Source organism: Vidua chalybeata, chromosome 22, assembly GCF_026979565.1.
Source record: "Vidua chalybeata isolate OUT-0048 chromosome 22, bVidCha1 merged haplotype, whole genome shotgun sequence".
NCBI classification, from domain to species: domain Eukaryota; kingdom Metazoa; phylum Chordata; class Aves; order Passeriformes; family Viduidae; genus Vidua; species Vidua chalybeata.
In genome coordinates, this window is record NC_071551.1 from 7,144,662 (window position 1) to 7,166,465 (window position 21,804).

A 21,804-nucleotide genomic window follows, 5' to 3' on the forward strand; every position below is an offset into this window, starting at 1 on the left:
TTCTAATAATCAAATCAGAGGAAAGCTGGGAAAACACAGTCAAAAATCTCTGAGGGAATGCAAAGCAGGAGACTGGAAGAGAAGAGAGACTGAGAAAGTAAAATAGGAAGGAAATAAAATGGAAAAACATTTCTTTTCAAATACATTTCACTGGCTCTCCATCCCCTTAATGATCACCCAGTAAGTGCAGGGATTATATTAAATTTTACTGATCAATACAGCAGCCATAAAACTGTCCCGACCCTCTGCCCCTCCCTCCAATAAAGAAAGGAAAAATCCAATATGCAAAGGGAGGAATGTCAGACCTGCAGGGCAGAAGACACGAGGGCAGTGACCTGGCCAGGGCAGGGGGAGCTGGCTCAAGGATGCCTCACCTGGCTCAGGTGCCAGGCTCAGATCGTTCCCTCTGCAGTGATTTCCCCCCCTGACCCCTGTGCTCCCACCCTGCCTGGCCAGGCTGAGGCACCAGGAGTGGCAGAGAAGCTGCAAGGAGATGAGAGAACCCCCAGAAGCTGCAGAATCACAAGGGGGGTTTTTCCTTTGCTGGTCTCAGCAGCACAAAAAACCAAATTTCTGCTGTCAGGAGCAGCGTCCCAGCCAGAGCCACAGGCTGCTGGAGGAGACGGCCTCCAGGGGAGGTTTAGGTGGGATATCAGGGAACATTCCCCACCCAAAACAAGGCAACAAAGCCCTGGCCAGGCTGGCCAGGGCAGTGCTGGAGTGTGCCCAGCCCTGCAGGGCTCAGGAGCCCTGGGGATGTGGGGACACGGGCACTGCTGGCCTTGGCAGGGTTAGGGCTGCATCTGGTGACCCTGGAGGGCTTCTCCAGCCCGAGGCAGCCAGGATTTAGCAGAGGAGCGTGTGCCTCAGGGCTGCCCAAACCCAGGGTCGGGAGGGATGTAAAGCAGGCAGGGACAGGGGAGGGAATGATGAGCTTTTCATGGAAGCCTTTAAAGGAGAACCCACGTTGGTCCGTAAGTGCTGCTGCATCATTACAGCCCCGAGAAACAACCTGATGTGACAGCACAGCTGTGGGATGGCAGGGCTGCTCCAGCACGGGCTTCTAGTTAGCATTTAAAAAAAAAAAGAATAACTGATTTCTAAAGAAACATCAGCACTGCAGCCTCTGGAAAAAAAAAAAATCCCTCTCTTTGGTGAATCTGGGGGTTGTACAAGGACCTGGAAGAGCTGCAAGAGCAATTCCTGCTGCAGCCCCCACATAAAACACCACCAATATCACTGCTTTTCCCTCAGCCTGCAGTGTCCAGCCTCCGTGGGCCATTTAATCACAGACTCATTGATTTTTAAGCCCCAGAAGGGACTGCTCTATCTCCCTGCTCTGACCTCCTGCACAGAACCTGTCAGAAAATCAGCCCCTGGTGCTCCCAGTTAATGGTGGCAGCTCAGAGTGGAAAATACGTGTGAGTTGTGTCTCTGCTGTGCAGGAACAGAGACTCCCCATCCCAGCCCTGACCACGCCAAATCCAGTGCTCTGGGAATAAAACCATGAATCCCCTCGGCTTCTTCCTTACTAGAACACAACATTTCCTAAACTAATTAAAAAAAAAAAAAAACGTTTCAGAAGCTCTGAGTCCCCCCCCTGCACACGGGGCACCAAATGAGTGGGGGATTAGCCACCCTCCAGCCCCGCAGAGGCAGGAGTCACCCCGGGACAGGGAATTCTGAGGAATAACTTTCTCTCGGCACGCCTGGCTGTGCCCTGGCGCGGCCTCTGCGCCAAGGTCAGCGTCCCTGCCCCCAGCAGTAAAGCCAGGGTCACTGAGTCAGCAGGAGAGGCAGGGATGTGGATCAGGGAAAGCCTCAGCTCAGCCCCACCGTCCCCTCCCGGCGCTGGTCACCTTGGCCAGAGCTCCAAACCCCATCCCCGACGGGCTGGGCACGGCGGGATTGGGGTCAAGGGGACAGGGCAGGGCTGGGGGCAGCAGGAGGGGCAGCACAGGAGCAGCCCGAGCTCCCCTGCCAGCGCTGCCACCTCCCTGGCACAGCCCTGGCACAGCCCTGGCACAGCCTGGGACAGCCCTGGCACAGCCCTGGCACAGCCCTGGCACCTCCCTGGCACACCCTGGCACAGCCCTGGTACATCCTGGCACAGCCCTGGCACAGCCCTGGCACAGCCTGGCACAGCCCTGGTACATCCTGGCACAGCCCTGGCACAGCCCTGGCACAGCCTGGCACAGACCTGGCACAGACCTGGCACCGCCCTGGCACAGACCTGGCACAGACCTGGCACAGACCTGGCACAGCCTGGGACAGCCCTGGCACAGCCTGGGACAGCCCTGGCACCTCCCTGGCATACCCTGGCACAGCCCTGGCACAGCCTGGGACAGCCCTGGCACCTCCCTGGCACACCCTGGCACACCCTGGCACCCCCTGGGACAGCCCTGGCACAACCCTGGCACAGCCTGGCACAGACCTGGCACAGACCTGGCACAGACCTGGCACAGACCTGGCACAGACCTGGCACAGACCTGGCACAGCCCTGGCACAGCAGCTCCTGGAAATTCCCCCCGCCACAGGAGCAAGATGCTCCCCATGGGAATGCTGTGCTCCGGGACAGAACCCAGCAGGCAGAGCTCAGGGAAAGCCACCACTTGGGCACCTCTTATTATTTTTACTTGCAAAATTGTATTTATATCTATTCATTATATAGATGTAATTTCTATTATATTTACATGTTTAGATTACATATATAATTATATATGCATATAATATATATACATTTATATATATAATATGAATTAATATATTCTTTAATTATATATTCTACTGTATTATATATTATTATACTGTATTATATATTCTATTGTGTATTGTTATAAGTATTATGCATTATATTATCTATATGTATTATAGTATGTATTATCTATATTTATTATAGTATGTATTATAGTATATAGTATGTATTATAGTATGTATAGTATAATATATATTATATTATCTATATGTATTATAGTATGTATAGTATGTATCTATATGTATATAGTATGTATTTATACTATGTATATGTATGATATACATATACATAGTATAAATACATATACTATGTGTAATACATATACTATGTATATCATGTTTTATGTATGATATTGTACAAATATATTGTATAAATAAATATAAACAAATATACTGTGTATTGTATAAAATGTATTATTATTGCATAAAATGTATTGCAACGTAAACTGTATTGCACATTGTATAAATATATTGTTAAATATTTGTTTATTTGTATATTATATTATTAAATATTTGTGTTGTATGTTGTTATTATTATAATTGATGTTTGATTTCTATTATATTTTTGTTGCTCGGCCTTTTGGGTAACTTTTCAAACTTCACCACTGGTAAAAAGCCCTCTGGGTCACTCTCTGTCCTTCTCAGACATGAACTGGGCAGACAACAATTCCCCAGCATCCCACCTCTGCCTCCCAGGGGTCTCCAGCTCCTGAGATGTCACCCACCAGGCACAGCAGCAAGGGAGGGAAAGGGGGAAATGAGGGAAAGGAAAGGAGGAGGGAGGGATAAACAAGTTTTCCCAACTGGAGGGAGCAGAGAGGCCTGAAAATCCCAGCCCTACCCATGGGCAGCACAGCCCTAAATCTCCCTGCAGACTGAGCCTGAAAAAACAAATTAATCATCCTGCAATGTCCCGAGCAAAATGCCCATAAAATTTCATTAATGCTCATGACAGTTCATAAAAATGATCAGTAGGGCTGGCAACTCCAAAATAAGGTGGAAATAAGTATGAAGATGTTTTTGCTGTAAGCCTGCTTTGTCATTCAGCTCTCTGCAAGCTCATAAATAAAAAAAAAAAAAAAAAAAAAAAGATGGAATTACACCACCCTGAGAGATGGGGAGGAGAGAGATCCCTCAAGTGTGGGACTCGTCAGGGACACACCAAGAGATGTTGTGCTCAGCCACTGACAGGGATTCGTGGCTGGCACAGCTGATGGGGCTGAGGGCTCTCTGAACCCCCCAAATTCCCTCATTTTCTCCACTCACCACGTGCAGCTGATGAAATATTTACAAAATCCTCGGCTGAGCAGCTTTAGTTGGTGCTGGAGGGGCAGGAGGGGAGGGAGGATCCACAGGAGTCCCTCACACCACCCAGGTGTGCCCAGGACACCCCAAACCATCCCAGGGCCACAGAGGGTTTGTTCCTTGTGGATTGGTTCTTTCTTTGAGCATTGTGTGAGCTGAAAGGTATCAGGAATTCTTCCCAAGGCTCACCAATACACACAGGCCTTCAGATGCTCAGTTTATCCCAAATCCTTCAGGATACCCTAAAAAAGGTCCATCACCCCGTCCCATGACAGCTGCACCAGAGATGACAGAGACAGGGGATAAACATGGCCAGAATTACTCTTAATAAACTTTGCCCTTTTCTTGCAGGAATCTAACAGCTCTTCTCACCTTTATTTGAAATGCAACTGTAGCTTTAAATGCAAGTTTAAGCTGGTTTAGCAGCTCCCATTCCCCTTCAGCATTTGAATCCCTGCTGGTCCAGAAATGGTCTCCTTTCCCTACCCCACCCCTGTAGCCAGATAAATCTTCCTGGGAATGAGTGCAAGAACAGAAAGTGCTGCTAATGAAATGATGATGACATCATTAATTCAGATTAAGTCATACTTTTCATCACTCCAAATTCTCTCCTTGTTTGGCCTTATCCCTGCAGGAAAGGGAAAAGCCTCTCGGGTACCTGTGCTGTGCCTGATTCCTGAAAGCCCAGCATGAGGACTGAAGCATTTCCCTGAGCAGCCCGTTGCCCAAACCCAGGGCAGGAATGATCTGGATGGGCTGAATTCACCCTGATATTAAATAAATGTCCTTTTCCTGCCAGTGCCAGCCACGGTTGACACATCTGTGGTGTCTCACTGGGGACTTCTAAAGTCTTCCACGGAGTCAAGAACCAAACTGTCCCCCAGAGTCCCCAGGAGTTGTGGGAACAGCTCTGCAGTCCCACACACAGCTGGCATCTCCCCAGTCTCCTCTTCCCTGACTTCATCTGATGGGCAAAACTTCAGCTTGTCGAGCTCAGCAGCAGCTTTCCCAGGTGGGGAGCAATCAGGGGCTGCCAGAGGGGACAGGCAGGTCCCTGTTTGGGGACACTGCTCCCTCTGGCCCTGCCTGGCCTCCCTGCTGCAGCTCCAGGGCTCTCAGCTGGCAGAGCCCAGCCCTGCAGCAGCACCTGCTCAGGGCTCACCTTCAGCCTCCAGCTGCTGAAAACTCCCTCTGACCTTTCAGCCCCCCCTTTTCAGGTCTCAGAGATTAGAAAGGAAAAGCTTACTAGGAAAAAAAAAAAAAATAAAATAAAAGCAGGCAGCCCCAGAGGCATCCTCTGTCAGTGCGGGGAGGGCAGGGCAGAGCAGCAGTGCTGTGGCAGGTAACGTCACCTGTGTCACTCAGCAGAGCTCTGCTGAGTCAGGAGCAGCCTTGACACCTCCACCAACAGCTGCTTTTCAATCTCCCCTGCTCTCCTTTCCCCTCTCTGCTCTCCTTTCCAAAGGAAGGAGCTAAATCACTGCATTTCCCATTTTCTTTGCTTCTGCCATCTCGTTTCCCAGGTATTTTTCACCTCCTCCTTCCCCCTCAGCCTGATTTATGTCCTTTTTCCTCTTGCCTGCCCTGCTCCATTCCCCTTTAGCAGCTGCCCCACATTCACCAACGTGCACACCCAACAGGGCAGGTCACTGACAGCCAAAGAGCTGAACCTTCCTGCCAGCCCGTGCTGGAACTGAGATCTGCTTTGCAGGGCTGTGTGCTGGCAATTTGGGCCACTCAAATACAGAAAAGCTTTTTCTCTCCTGCCATTTAAACCCAAAATCCTTCCTCTACCACACAGCATAACCAGTTTGGGTTTGTTTTTTTTTTTTTTCCTTCTAAATGGGCTGGTTGGGCAGCTTCTGACAGCTGGACTCCTCAGGAAAAGCAAAACTTCTGTTCCCAAGGGGAATTACTGAGGTTTCTTCCAGGACAGAGCTAAACTGAAGGGAACAGTCAAGTTGAGGAAGACCAGCAAATAAATCTGACATAAAAATCACACCATTATTTTATTCCACGCACTCCAAGCTCAGAATTATTTTTTTAAGACTGGGATTCTAATTTCCAAAGGTGTTGGCACCCTCAGCTGCCATTGTGCAGAATCATCGCTCACAGGGCCATTAATTAAGGCACTGTCAGCACTTCCATCCCAAACCTCTGCCTTTTAGGAGTTTATAACAGCCATAAAACTCTGCTCTGGGCTGAAATTTAGCATGAGAGGCTCTGCCTGGAAGGAATCCATCCTTTTGTATTTGAGAGTCCCAAAAGCTTGGAGCAGCTAACCAGGGGTTTTATTCCAAGGCTGCCTTTCCAAAACCTGTTTTTATGGGTGCTGAGCTGCTGCACTGGCTCACTGTGCTCACCGTGGGGTGGGGTTTGTGCTCTTAACGCTGGAAAATTTAGGAATTGTGGGGGTTTGTGGTTCAGAGCCACAGTCTGTGCTGAGTTAAATACCAGAGAATTCCTCTGCCCTCGCTGTTCCCTGTTGGAGGATGAGTCCACGTGGATGTCCCACCTTCATTCCCATGGCCAAGGTTTAATTCCCTCTCCAGTGGTCAGTTAAAGACAGGGACATTGTCCTCTGCTCCACCTGTGGTATTATTTTCCCTTTTCCCCACCTCTAACTGAACAGGTTCACACAAAACAGCAAAAACCCCTCTCAGCCAAACTCCAATTTCTCCCTGGGCTGCTCTTTGCCAGCAGATCCTGATTTCCCCAGAAGCCCAGATCCTCACCCTGCCCTCAGCTGCCTCCTCCTGCTCTGTCTTCTCCTCCCTGAGAGGTTTCCCAGCTGCTCAGGTTTATTGTTCCCCCTCTAAAAACCGAGCAGTTTTCTACAACTCTGGATTTTCCTGATCTGGAAATCCAGAATAAAAGAGACCTTTCAAAATCCCAGGTTTTAGTGCAAATTTCTGGATCTTTAAAAGATTAGAAGAGTTTGTGACTGCTGGCAGCACCTGAAGATAATGCACCACACCCAGGATATCAGGGGCCACAGAGGAATATTCACAGAGATCTTCAATTTATGAATTTCCACCTTCTTGGGACCAGAGTAAACACAGCAAAATTGGGCTTTCTTCAGAAGTCTCATCAATTCTCTCTTCCAGTGTAAAAGGGACTGGTTATTCCCACAACTTCCCCCAAAATAAAAACAAAAGAGAGGGTGTGTGGGAAGGGGAGGATGAGGAACAAAAAAACCCCAGAACTGACAGAAATGTTCATTCACATCCATCAGCACCCAGCAACAAATCAGAAACTCTCAGCCCACCATACAGAGAGGTGCCCAAAAATGGTACCTGCAAGAGGTCTCTCGGAAGGAGATGTTCAGATCCCAGTGGGTGTGAATCCTGCAACAAACAAACAAACAAAAAAAGAGAGGTCAGAGGCACGGGCTGAGTGCTCATCTCTGGCCTCTGAAACCCTGCTCCACCCTGGGGACCCCCAGAGCCCCTCAGCCCCAATTCCTGCCTGGTTCAGCCCCAATTCCTGCCTCCTCCAGCCCCAATTCCTGCCTGGTTCAGCCCCAATTCCTGCCTCGTCCAGCCCCAATTCCTGCCTGGTTCAGCCCCAATTCCTGCCTCCTCCAGCCCCAATTCCTGCCTCCTCCAGCCCCAATTCCTGCCTCCTCCAGCCCCAATTCCTGCCTCCTCCAGCCCCAATTCCTGCCTCCTCCAGCCCCAATTCCTGCCTCATCCAGCCCCAATTCCTGCCTCATCCAGCCCCTTCTCCTTTCCTTTCCACACTCCACCTTTTTTGCTGCTCTCACATCTTCCTGGCCAAGAAGGGAATTTGTGCTGTTTGGGGTATTTTACCCTGCAGCATCCCTGGGAAGTCAGGGGCTGTTTTCCCCTTTTCTTCCACGTCCTCATGAGCTCAGTGACACCTTCCCAGCACTGGGAGCAGGTGCTGGAGCCTCCCTCTCATCCTTCACCCCATCCCACTGCTGGGGACTTGGCTGAGGCTGTTCCTGACCCACCCTGCTCAATCCCAGATGCTGTCACTGCATTTCTCCTCTCTCCCTCCCCTCCCACACCAGCGAAAGATAATAATAAAAACAGGAATTAAATGCATCAAGCCACAAGACAATGCTGGGCTGAAATCCAGCAGCGTGTGAGGAGCTTGCTGTCAGAGCTGAGCCTTCCTCCCTGGCTCCCCTGGCTCCCATCTGCCTGCAGATTCCTGGGATAACATCCCGGGGATCCTGACAGGCGCTCTGCACCTCGGCCTGGGGAGCTCCCAGGCTGAGCTCATGCATTTATCAGGGCTGGGTGGGATCTCCCTGCCAGGGGAGGGAAGTCAAAGCTCCCCAAACTGCTGCAGAGCAGTGGAATTTGTGCAGTCTAAGTCAGAATCGTGGAATCATTAAGGCTGGAAAAGCCCTCGAAGCTCATCCAGTCCAACTCGTGACCCAGCAGTGCCACGTTCACACTGAACCACGAGCCCAGTGCCACAAGCTCCTTCCTGGAGCACTCCCAGGGATGGGGACTGCACCACTCCCCTCCTCTGCTGGCTGGGACAATCCAGAGGGCAGCAACAGGACTGCCAAAGGCTGGGGTGAGGGACCAGCCAAGAAACTTCCAACTCCAGCTCTAATCCCCAGACTCTCTCCTGCACCAGTGCCCAGCCCTCAGAGCAGCAGGAAAACTGGGAACAGGAAAAAGAGGAACAGGCCAAGTGATGGAATCAGTAAGGAGGTGTTGGTAGTGCCAGGTGTGCAGGGGGCACGTCCAGGGGTGCAGGAGCAAAGCACAGGTTTGCTGAGGCCTGGCCTAGCTTCCCCATCCCAGTTTAACCTAGTTCTGCTCTCAGTGGGGGCCAGTAAAGCCCCAGCCTGGGGGGAGGACACAGCAGGTGAATTAAGGCAGGAGCAGATGGGGCACAGACCCTGCAGGGCCCAGCTGTCGTGTCTGGGCTCTGGCGCCTTTGTGCCACTGCTGCTGTCCCCAGAGCCACCCCAGGGCCAGCAGGAGGGGGTCAGGCTGCTCCTGACATCCCCAGAGCCACCCCAGGGCCAGCAGGAGGGGGTCAGGCTGCTCCTGATGTCCCCAGAGCCACCCCAGGGCCAGCAGGAGGGGGTCAGGCTGCTCCTGACATCCCCAGAGCCACCCCAGGGCCAGCAGGAGGGGGTCAGGCTGCTCCTGATGTCCCCAGAGCCACCCCAGGGCCAGCAGGAGGGGGTCACTGCTCCTGACGTCCCCAGAGCCACCCCAGGGCCAGCAGGAGGGGGTCAGGCTGCTCCTGATGTCCCCAGAGCCACCCCAGGCCAGCAGGAGGGGGTCAGGCTGGTCCTGATGTCCCCAGAGCCACCCCAGGCCAGCAGGAGGGGGTCAGGCTGCTCCTGACATCCCCAGAGCCACCCCAGGCACCCCCAGGGCCAGCAGGAGGGGGTCACTGCTCCTTTTGTCCCCAGAGCCACCCCAGGGCAGCAGGAGGGGTTCAGGCTGCTCCTGACATCCCCAGAGCCACCCCAGGGCAGCAGGAGGGGGTCATTGCCCCCCACTCGAGGCCCTGGAGCAGCTGAAGTGTCCAGTCTCCCCCTCACTGGGGCAGGAGGGCTGGGGACCCCATCTGAGGGATAAATGCTGGGCTGGGAGCAGTAGAGGTTCCCTGGGCACTGAATTCCTGCTTTTCCCTTGCTCCTGCCCTCACAGGAACTCTGCCTGCCCCACCAGCCCAGCTCTGCCCCCCACACTGCAGCACAGCTCGCAGGGAAAGGAGAAGAACAAGTGCACAAAAGCAGGGAGAGCTGAACCCAGCTGGGAGAATCCTGCTCTCCTGCAAGGAAATAAAGCTTAACCAAGAGACACAAAGTGCTGGAGAGCACAGCCACGGCAGGCTGGGGATCCCTGCCTGAGAGCTGCCAAACATTCCTCCTTCATTTCCTCATAAACAAGGCAAAGCAATTACAGTAATTAAAGATTTGAGATAAGGGCACTTTGTATTTGGGGGGCCCAGCATTATCAATTACAGTTATCGTGTTGCTCTCCCTCCTAATGAGGCAATCTAGCAGTGCAATTCTGCAGCATTAAAAGCATCATTAAAGGGGCAGGAGGAGCAGGGCAGTTCACCAAAACAGACTGCCAGGGTTCCCTGTGCTCAGCAGCTCCTGAGCAGCCCAGGTGCATCCCAAAACACCTTTCCATTTCCAGCAGGAGCACTGGGCAGCTGCAGTGATGGACTTGAACTGTAATTAAGGGTTTATGGGAAGAGCTGGCTGCTCTTCTGTCTCCCTGCTCCGAGCCCTCAGCTGCTGAGGGTACCAGCATTTGTCTGAGGGGAAGGGGAAGCAGCTTCTCTACTGCCAGGCAAGGAGCACATAAAACACCAGAAAAGCAATTACAGCCCTTCAGCTCCCTCTGCTCGGTTTTTATAGGGCTTGTCTCGGGATCTGAGCCCTGCTGTGCATCACGGGGAGATGACAACCCAGCTGAGCTGCAGTGATCTGCACGGGGGGCTGAGGCACGGCGCCTCTGGGGCTTTGTTCTCCTGGGGTTACAGATCTGAAATTCCTGCTTTTTCAGAGGGTGGGAGGACCTGGAATTCTGCAGCTGAGTACTGAGGGCACTGAGGCCTCCCAGGAGTGCCCAGGTGAGGGTTACCAGTTACTCAAGACAATCCCTTCTCCTCTTCCTCTAGGACTGCACAATTCCAGGATGAATGCTCACGGCACTGAGAAGAACAGGATCCAAATCAAGCAGCTCCTCCTCTCTGCTGCAGCCCCATCACTGCTGCCCTGCTCCTAGAGGCTCTCAGGATGCTCTGACACTTGTAATCAAACATAAAACCCCACACCTTGCTGCTGTGTCATCAAACAAAAAAACCCCACGCCTTGCTGCTGTGTCATCAAACAAAAAAAAACCCCACACCTTGCTGCTTCCCAAACTCTGCTCCCCAGCACTGAACCCCCCCAGCTTCAATTACATCAGAATCTGAGCACAACTGAAAGCCAGGATTTGGGGCCCCCACACCTCTGTACTTCACACAGCTGAAGCCCACAGATGATTTCTTGGCCCGTGCAACTCCTTGGCCACAAAGCCACGGAGCCCTGGACAGAGAGTGGGACCCAAGTGATAATCTGCAAACCCGGAGTGCAAACTCCAAAGAGGAGTGAAAAATGCCCGGCAGCTGCCCTGTGTGAGCAGGAATGTGCCCTCTGCAGTGGGACTGCAGCCCTGGAGGTGACTCCACGGGGCAGTGCTGGCTCCCCAGGGCCCTGCCCAGGTCTCTGTGTCTGTGCCCCACCCAGCAGTGCCTGCAGGTACCTTCTTTTCATGATACTGATGTGCAGATCCTCCTCCTGCTTCACTTCGGGCTGCTGCCCATTGCTCTTGTCGCTCTCCTCGCTGTCCTCGCTGTGGGAGAAAATGGAGCTCAGCTCTTTCTTGGGGACCCTGCTGGGGGGCAGGGGGATAGTCCTCTTCTCTGCCAGGCGGCCCCGGTTCTGGGATGGGTTTGGAAAGAGAAGAAAACAAGGATCTGGTGAGGAATCTCGGTATTTCCACAAGCACCAAACAAAAACCTGTTTACCTCTGCCGAAAAGCTCTTTTTGACAAGCCAAAGCTGTCACACGTGGCTCACACTTTGTCACTTTGCAAAGGACTTTCCAGCACAGGCCCTTCTGTTTCTCATTTTTCCAGCTCTGACCCAGCCCTGCACTTCCAGCCTCTCCCACCCCTTCATGCCCAGCCTGCATCTGACCCTCACCAAGAGGAAAGAAGGAGGCAGCACAATGAGGCACCAACCTCTGCCTCCAGAACCTTTCCCACCGAGTATTTCCACGTCACCATCCAATTAAAGCTTTGCCAGCAGCCCAGGGAAGTCATGCTCCAGGTGATCCAGGGCTGGAAAGGGACACCTGCCAGCAGCAGGGAAACACCCTGGAAACCAGGGAGGCTGCAGTGCCACTGCCCCACAGAATCTGTAATTTTAGCCAGTAAAATCATGGAACTGGGACAGGAACCTCAGCGAGGGCGAGCGAGGCCACAGCTCTGTGCCCATTCCCTGGACAGGGAGAAAGGTGTGTGAACAGGGCCAGTAAATGCACAGGAGCACCTAGAGAGCAACAGCTTCTCTGGAAAAAACTGATTTCAACTTTCCAAATAAACCTGGCAAAAAGGCAGAAGTCCTGGGAAAGCCAGTCAGGCTCTCTGCAGGGGAGGAACGCTGATAGGAGAGCCCAGGTGTTTTTAATTAACCAGATTAAGAACTTTCCACAAATACCAAACAAGAACCTGTTTACCTCTGTCAATAAATTCCAGTTGTGGTCGTTAAGGGCAGCCCTAATCGCTGTGATAACGAGCTAAACCCATCTGGAAGGCATCACCCCAGGAGCCACAGTGGCTTTTCCCCCTGAGCTGCAGGTCCCAGCCAGGAACAGTCTGTGAGCAGCAGGGGAGAGGGGAGCAGTGGGCCAAAAACGGCATAAAATTGGGAAAATGTGGGGAAAGCCACACACTCATGAGCTGTGCACCTCTTGCCCTCAGACGTTTTTTGTGTTCAAGGTGCTTTTCCAGTCCTGCCCCTCCCTGTGCACACAGGGGATGCACCCCAAGGGCAGCCTCTGCCCAAAGCCACCTCAGGAAAGGAGCAAACTCAGCCAAAAGGGGGGAAGAAGCAGGGCTGTTCCTTGTAAATCCCAGAAATTTCGGCCCCAACAACACAATTTTACAAGTCCTGTTTGCTTTGTATTTTTACCCTCAGGTTTGGAGGGTGTTTTATTTATTTATTTATTTATTTACAAGGTCCCCAGAAAATTAAAATAGACGGAGCCAATCAATTTTGCCTTTTATACTCATCTATAGCCAGTTTGGAATCAATTGCACTTCCCTAATCTGCTTAGAGGAATCCAGCAGCAGACACACATCACTTTCAAATTAAGCACAAACGTAGCCAGAAGCCTGGCCCAGAACCTGCTCCAAAATCAATTGTCTTGCCATTGCCTGGGAAGGGCTCTGGTCCGAGCTGCGAGCACAAAATCCTCTCCAGAACATCCCCAGGGAGGAGCAGCTCGTCAGACACACCTGGGAGGGAACGGGCAGGGCAGGTGCTGATGCAGAATTATGGCCCAGGAACCTCCACCAACCTCAGCAATGCCTGAGAGGAGCCAGAGGTGCTTCCCAACACTCAGGGGTTCAGCTCAGGGATCCTCCTGGAGGTTGTGTCCTCCTCTCCCAGCCCTCGGAGGGGGAGCAGGACATGCCTTTTCCTCTCTTTAATTAATAAATTCCTCTCCTCAGTCCTCCAAAGCCCCTGTGAGTGCTGAGGGCACTGCAGAACAGCCTGGTCTCGAGGCTCCCCTCCCTCCACACCTCGCTCAAGGTGAATTTTGTGGGTTCTGGTTGCAGCTAACGAGGCACAGCTGGAGTCAATAACCCCGTTTCCCCTCTGCTCCTGCCTCCCCAGCCCATCCCACCAGGGCCTTCTGACACCATTAACTGCTCTCATTGCCTCTGAAGTATTGTCAGGGTTGGGGGGTGGCTTTGTTTTTAAAAAAAAAAAAAAAAAAAAAAATCCACAGCCAGGAGTATTTCCTTTCCCCGGGAAAAAATCAGATGGGTCCCAGCACATTACTACATTATTTAAGGTTACCCGAGTCCAGAGATGCAGCTGCAATTAAAAAAAAAAAAAAAAAACAAAAAAAAAAAAAAAAAAAAAAAAAAACCAAAAAAAAAAAACAACCAAGAACTTGGGAACAGCAGCAGGGTCAGGAGTGGAGCAGTCTGGAGACCTGATTTTTCTGTCAGGAGAGGAAAGGAGCACCAGCAAGGTGGGAAACACCGCGGGGTTTGCTCCCTTCCGGGGAAATTCCGCTCTGCGGGGTCAGAGGAGTTACAAAACCAAACCCTGCTCCATCCAACCCCTCCCGGAGCTGAGGCCTCCCAGCCAAGAATCCAAGAATCCCCAAACCCAAGGAGTTGCACAAGAGCCCTGGGGGAGACACAGGAAGGGAGGGGAGCAGAGGATTCCTGCCCTGGGAGCTGCTGCAGCAGGGCCAGAGCAGCTGGGAAGGGAAGGGAAGGGAAGGGAAGGGAAGGGAAGGGAAGGGAAGGGAAGGGAAGGGAAGGGAAGGGAAGGGAAGGGCCCTGGCCAGGAGAGCCCCTGGTGAGAATTTAATTGATCCCAGCCACGCAAAGCCCAACAGAGAGAGTGCTGCCAGGCAAGAAGAGCTCCACGGAACAAAATAAGAACAACAATGCAGATGAAAGCAAAGGCTTGGCAGTCCAGTGAAAGCCTGGAGAGCTGATCCCAGTGGGAACTGACCCCAAGAGGAGCAGGTGCAGTCCCTGGGGACACAGGGCAGCCAAGCCAGGGCCACCAAAAAGGCACGCAAATGCAAATGCCCCAAGAATTTGCTCCCACGTGAAAATATCAAAGCTGTTTGCAAGATGATTCACGTGCCCGGGATTCAACCCTCGAAAATAATTACTATTGGATAAAAAAGCCTGCAGGAGAAAGCAGCCCGTGTGCATAGGTAAGGCTGGGAAACACAGGGAGCAGACAGGGAATGCTGGGGGGAGGTTTGGGAGCTGCCAGTGCTGGGAGCAGGAGAATTCTAAATCTCTTCCATATGTGAAGGAAATCCTCAAGCCCAGCCAGCATTTTCTCTCTCTTTTTATTGATAATAAAGATAGGGGAAAGGAAAGGGGGAGGTTCAGAGAGTCTGGGATATTTTTCTTTTGCTTTTCCAAATAACAAACCTGGCGGAATGGCTTTAATTAGGGACATTACACAGCAGCGGGGACCACACATCCCCCTGCAGAATAACTGGCAGAGTTTGCATTTACCTTCAGCTGTGATTAGTGTAAACACCTCGGAGAGGGTCAGGTTGCCTTCCAGGATAATCCTGCCCTGTCCCCTGGGCCTTCATTAGCCCAGTGTGCTCCCAGCCCCACTGTTCCAGTAGCAAATCCAGCCCTGGGCTCTCCAGGATCTGCACCCCAGCAGAGGTCACGGGCAGCAGGAGGTGCCCAGGCTCCCATCCCACCTCCTGGCCCAGGGTTTGGTGATGAGCCCATGAATAAACAGGTCCCAAGGCATCCCCTCCCAGCCCTGTCACCTGGGCACTGACGGGTTTATCCTCCATCACCTCCTCCCAGGGACACCAGTGCCACACTGGAACTGCTCCAGCACAGGAGGGATGGCCCAAAGCAAGAGGGAGCAGGAGGGAACAGCCAGCAATTATTAAAGAGTAACAGCTTCTCTGGGAAAAAAAAAATAAACTGATTTCAACTTTCCAAATAAACGTGGCACGAGGCAGAATTCCTGGGAAAGCCAGTCAGGCTGTCTGCAGGGGAGAGCTGATGGAGGAGTCTGGTGGTCAGGCAGAAAACAAAGGCAGGGCAGACCAGGAGGACTCTCCCAGCTCCTGGGGACTGTCACATCCTTCACCAGTGCCGTGGAAGGGCTTTACAGGCTCTGGCAGTGAGTGGAGGAGGACAAAAGCAGAGAAATGGGGCACAGGCAGGCAGGGGACAGCTGTCCCCAGCAGAGCCACCCTCAGTGAGGGCTGGGCTGCCAGCAGCTGGGTCAGGGAGCAGCTCAGCTCCAGCACAGAGCCCAGCTCGTCTTTGGGGCATTTTATCTCCAAGTGCACGAGAGAAGAAAATCACCCTTGACCACAATTTCCCTGAGTAATCCCAAGCAACTCCCTCGACCTCCTCGTGCCTCAGGCTCCTGCTACAAAAGCCACCACCACCACATTCCCTGCCTTGTCCCCGTCCCTCACCCTCTCCCATGGGGTTTATCCCGGTTATCTGGGGCACAGGATGACACGTGGAGGCAGAGAAATTGGGTCCTGCTGTAACTGAAGGAAATATGGAAGTTTTAACCCAAAAGAAAGTTGCCCGGAAGGGAAGCTGCAGCTCTTCCCATCAAAATTAACAACGTGGCTTTGTGAAGCCCTAAAGAGACAGATGAACAAGATCTGGGAACAGAAGGGAACATTTCCCATTTAGAATCTCTCTGTGAGTTATAAAGCCCAAAGGATAATCTGTTCATAGAGCGAGAGCCACGCTTTTCTGGGAAAAGCCAATTGGAATTTCCAGGCTTTGAAGGGAGGTAGGTCTAAGATAGAAAATCTATCAGGCCTTTGGAGCTACCTGTTTTCAAAACCTCTTTGGAAGGAGGCTGCAAAGTGTCCTGCTCTTTGTTTTCTGTGTCTGTTTCCACATCAAATGACTCTGTCCCTTTCAGCCTGAGGTTGCAAAGAAGGAAGCAGAGATGTGAAGCCAGGTCCTCAGGCAATGAGAGTCAGTTCTGATGGAGCAAAAGTCAACTTACACCAGCTGAGAGTGGATCACTGTTGCCATCTCCTAAATAAAGGCAAAACTTACAGATTTTTCCCTTTTTTCTTTCCTTGCCTGCTCCACCTCTCAGGTGAAGAGACAAGGAGCAAAGGGCGGGGATGCTTTCAGACATTTCCCCTTCTCTTCCCACTCCTGGCTGCTGCACCTCTGGAGCAGCAGAAGAACAGGAGAGCAGCTCTCAGGGCTGTCCCTGCCCCTGTCCCCCTGCTCCTCCATCCCCTCCCACAGCACCTTCCTTGATTATCACACACTGAATGATGCAAAACCACCAGAAGAGGCCGTTTCCCCCTCTCCCCCGATGGGCTGTGCCCCTTTCTGCAGTTTTACTCCTTTTCTCAGCCTCGTGTCCCTCCCACCCCTCATTCCCCATCCAGACCTCAGTCCCACGTCCCTCCCACCCCTCATTCCCCACACAAACCTCAGCCTCCATCCCTGCTCTGCGATTTGCCTGCCACACCTGGGGGATTTCCCAGCAAATTGTATTACTTTATTTGGTCAATTGGCCTACAAATTGATTTTCCTGTACAAATAATGAACATTTATGGTTATTTTCCCCATAGACTGCTTTATTTCACGTGTAACCAAGACTGATTTCCTGCAGGTTTCGAGACCTGAGCACATGAGCTGCAGTTCCTGTGACCCCTGGCTGATGGATGGCAAAGGGCTCCAAGCACAACTGGAGGGTTTGGGGTTTTTATTTTTACCCTGACTACAGAGAGAGGAGGCTGCTGGAAGCAAACGTTGGTACCAGACCAAGGCATTCTGCAGAATAATGGGAATAAATTGTTTTAAAAGAGATTCAGTCCTGGGATCAGGCAGCCACAAGGCCAAGGAGCTGGGGACAGAGGGCAGAGCTGGAGTGGCCACTCACAGCCTTTGGGGACTGGCCACATCCCTGCTCGTCACAGCCTTTGGGGACACCCTGCAAGGCCCTTTTTTCACCTGGATCCTGCCATTTTGCAGGGAAGAGGAGCCAGGGAGGCTCCCAGGAGAGCAGCTGGGCTGAGGTGCCCTGCTGTGATTTTTGGGGCAGGAGCTGCAGGATTGCCACAGCAGCAGCCCCACACACACCTCACCCCCTAAGGAGGGAAGGACTTTGGGGCAGAGCCTGGAGCCCGTTCTGGAGGTCACTGCAGGTGTGGGGCTGCCCTGGGCTGGAGCAGGCTCCAGAGCTGAGTTATTCTGCTTTTTGTTTGTCTGCAGGGGGGGGGGTTAACAGCCCCAGGGCTGAGGAGGGCATGTTTAATTGGGTTAATTTGTTTAATTTAATTCCTCCTGACGGCCGAGCCGGGGAGGTTTCTCAGGTGAATCTGATGGAGGTGGCCACAGCACAGAAAGTCAATTATCTGCAGCCAGTCCCTGCGGCTCCGGGCCCGGGGGTGGCTCGGGCCCACGAAGCCTGACTCAAATCCAATAAAAAATTAACTCGTTCTGAGCAACTGCTGGCACTGCAGCTGCAGCCCCTGCTCCCAGCCGAGGCACGGAGTGAATCCATGAGCGGGGAGAGGGGCTGGGAGCGTCAGGCTGAGGGAAACCCCAAATCCCTGCCTCGGCTGGGGCATCCCTCCCGTGCCCCTGGCACTGCTCAGGACTGAGCTGCCCCCAGCCCCTGGGGGTGCTGAGAGGAAGGTGGGGCACACCTGAGATGCTGGGAGCCCCTGGAAGGAAGGGCACACCTGAGGGGACTCATCCTGGCCCCAGCACAACCCTGCCTGCTCTCAGGTGTGTTCTGCCAGCACCTGGGGTCACTCCCAGCACCAGAACCACGGATCCCTGACACTGTGAGCACCAACAAACCCAAAGGATTAAACCCTGGGCCCCCAGAAACACCAGGAACACACACCCAGCTGCAAAGGATAAAGCCCTGTACTCCAAAAAAACACCAGGAACACACACCCAGCTACAAAGGATAAAACCCTGTACTCCAAAAAAACACCAGGAACACACACCCAGCTACAAAGGATAAAACCCTGTACTCCAAAAAACACCAGGAACACACGCCCAGCTGGCTCAGCACATTGGGAGCCCCACCAGGTGACACCACAGGATTTTACAGCATTTTTATTTGTAAATAACACTGGGAAATGAATGACCAATAAATACAGTGGCTCCCCAACGAGCACGGGAGGATGTGGGGAGTGTTGGGAGTTGTGTGTTTTGAAGGTAAACACAAAGAGAATATAAAAAAAAAATACTAGAGAGGTAAATAATTCATCAAAAGAGGGAAAAACAAGAAGCTGGAAGGGAAGAAAGAAAAAGAAGCAATGCCAGAGGGAAGAGTTTTCTGGGAAGGTGAAAAGGCCCTTAATCTCACATGGGAGTGAAAACCAGAACCAAAACCATTAACTTTACTCCAAAGTTAACTGGAGTAAAACAGAGGGGAAGCTCTGAAGGTGGAACATTTTATCTGGAAATGGCCTCTCCCCTCTGGGGCACTGAGGAATCACCCAGGGTGGGAAGCAGAGCTGGGCCAGGGGCAGCAGCACTGACACCATGGACAGAGCCTTGCAGCAGTGGCACAGCAAAGCTGGGGATTCCTGCAGGAATTCCAGCAGCTCCTTCCCCCAGAGCCCCCAGCCCTCATCTGCTGTACACAAACCCACAGTGACACGCTGTGCCCACACCTGTTTGTGAGTCTCGGAGATTTCCTTCATTTTTAGAGCAGAACTTGCTGCAGAATTGGATTTTGCTGATGGCCATTCTGCAGCTGCCGTGCCCTGCTTTAAAACCCAGCACATCTGCAGGAAGGCAAGTAAAAGCACACAGCTTTCAGAGTGAACACTCTGGGTTTGTCCTGCACGAGTCAATCACCCCAGGCTGGGGCTCCTTCCCTGCTGGAATGACGCTGAGCTGGGCTTGGGAAGTCCCTGGATGGAGTTCTGCCTGGGTAAATTCAGGTACAACACACCTGGCTGAGCCTGCTGAGGGAGGGGAGCTGTGAGACCACGGGTGGCACTGCTCCCCCTCCTCCCTGCACAGCAAACCGAGCCCCAGTTTAATATTTACCTGCTGATCTTCCAGGCCTCTTAAAAAACACAAAAACCCCAGCCAAACACAAGCTCTACCAATGTCATTGCCAATCCTAATTCCCCCCCTGCAGCTGCAGCAGACACAGACTCCTCTGAGGCCTCCTGATCCTCTTGTGCTCTGCTAAGCAGCTCTGGGTCACCCCAGGAGCACCTGCACTGGAGGAGGCTGGCAAAGGGAAAGTGAAATCCCACCCTGGGTGTGTTTCCCATCACATCTTCCTCCTGCAGGAGTCACCACCTGCAGCTCACAGCTTTGGCTGTGCCCTGCACACACCCAGTCCCAGAGTGACACCTGCTTGAAAGGCCAAGGAGGAATCCTGCTCCTGGAATTCCTGCCATGGACAGATCCTGCTCCTGGAATTCCTGCCATGGACAGATCCTGCTCCAGGAATTCCTGCCATGGACAAATCCTGCTCCTGGAATTCCTGCCATGGACAAATCCTGCTCCTGGAATTCCTGCCATGGACAGATCCTGCTCCTGGAATTCCTGCCATGGACAAATCCTGCTCCTGGAATTCCTGTCCCCAGCTCAGGACAGCCCTGCCATGGACAAATCCTGCTCCTGGAATTCCTGCCATGGACAAATCCTGCTCCTGGAATTCCTGTTCCCAGCTCAGGACAGCCCTGCCATGGACAGATCCTGCTCCAGGAATCTTTCTCTGGATTTCCCTCACTCCAGCTCAAAGCCAAAGTAAAACACAAATGTCGGAGCACAGCACAACATCCCCTGAACTCCACAGGGTAATCTCTGCACAGGCAAAGCCCAACTCAAACCCAAATTCTGATGGAGAAACGGCCAAAATAGGGGTTAAATCAAAGTAAGGTCAAACTCTTACACCCCTTAGTTCTGGAGACACCAGCTCAGATCTGACAGACAGCTCCTGAGAAGTAAATGCCCCATTAAAATAAACAGGGATCAGATGGACAAATCCCTGCAGAGCTTCCCAGAGGCTCAGCTGGATCTCCCTGTGCACGCTGCTGAGGCAGGTGAGCCCTTCCCAAACACAGCAAGAGCAAAGCAACACCAGGCACACAAACTGGCTTTGTTTGGACACTGGGTGCCAGCTGGAACTCCAGAAAAATCCCCTCTGAAATCGCATTTGAAGTCGGGAAGGTAAACAAAAGACAAGAGCAGTATTGTAAAAACACGAGTTAAAGGAATAACAACCGCGGATTCTTTCACCGAGGCAGCCAAGGTGGGATTTGGGCAGAGGGAAATTCAGCCCCTTCACTGCTGGCTGATCCCTGGGTGTTATTTACCCAGCCCAGGAGGGCAGCTGGCACAGGGACAAGGGAAGGGCACCAGGGTGAGCTGTGCCTGCCCCGGAGCTGAGTGCCAGGCAGAGCCCCGGGCTGGCAGCCCTGCTGCCCTTCCCACGCCGGGAATGCTCTCTGGAGCCAGGAATGTGCACTGGGAGCTCCGGAGCTGCTGCCTCTCACCTGCTGTCTGCTGCTCAGAGCCAACACCTGGTTTTCCTCCCTCCTGCCTCACCTGCAGTCACAGCACAGCAGCTCCCAGAGAGGGACACAAGGCTGGGCCACCTGAGCTGCTGAGGCTCCCTGTCCCCCGCTCTTCCCACACAAACCTGGTTTTGTTTCTGCACTGGGAGCAAAAGCCAGCCCTGACACAGCATGGACACAAAATACTTTTAATTCCAGCGGTGAATTAGGAGGTGTCCAAATGGAAACTTCCAAAATGATACGGGTTTAAATCAGCAAACTTGGGTACGTTCCTCTCAAAGACATCCAGGATTCTCATTCAGGGAAGTTCTTGAGACACTTCACTCAGATTTTTAATGAGCCTCAGAACAATGAGGAAATACAAGGTAAATGGGAAAACACAGCACTGTGACTGTATTTTAAAAAGCTTAAGCAGAATAATCCAAGTAATTTTATAACCCCCAGGAGAAATAATGAAATAGAGGAAACCGAACAAGTAATAATAAATTAACAGAGGGTGATATAATTTATGCAAATTAAAGCTTGTTAATGGAAAATATGTTAAACCAATATATCTTTTTCTGCTGAGACAATAGTGCCAACATAATGTGCTTGGATTTCTGCGAGGTATTTGCTCTGACACCACACAACTTCCTGAATGTGGAATCAGAGCCCTGCAAGGGAGAATTCTGCCTGCCTGAATCCCCCAAACAGCCTGGGCTGGGGAAGGGGTCCCTGCCCAGGGGCTGGAATGAGATTTAAGGGCTTTGAGGTCCCTTCCAACCCAAACCATTCCAGGACCCTAAAAATGAGCCCCTCGTCCTGTTCTCCTGCTGGTGAGGGTGGGGTTTTTCCCAGTGCAGATCAATTTGCCTTGAGCACCCATTTCTCAGCCTCCTCTGTCCCTCCCTCTCTCTCACTTTGCTCCATGTCAGTATTTCCTTATGATATGGGGGGAAAAAATGAGCTTT

At 52.2% G+C, this 21,804-nt stretch overlaps 1 protein-coding gene across 1 annotated transcript in view; it reads right to left on the minus strand.

The window, feature by feature from the left end:
• The window catches only part of SAMD11 (sterile alpha motif domain containing 11), a 77,252-nt gene that overhangs the window by 45,693 nt on the left and 9,755 nt on the right, over positions 1–21,804 (minus strand). Inside the window, exons 3-4 of the mRNA XM_053962809.1 lie at positions 11,322–11,500; positions 7,356–7,406 (exon numbers count right to left, since the gene is read on the minus strand). Of these exons, the coding sequence (XP_053818784.1) occupies positions 7,356–7,406; positions 11,322–11,500 (230 nt within the window). The remainder of the gene's footprint in view (positions 1–7,355; positions 7,407–11,321; positions 11,501–21,804) is intronic.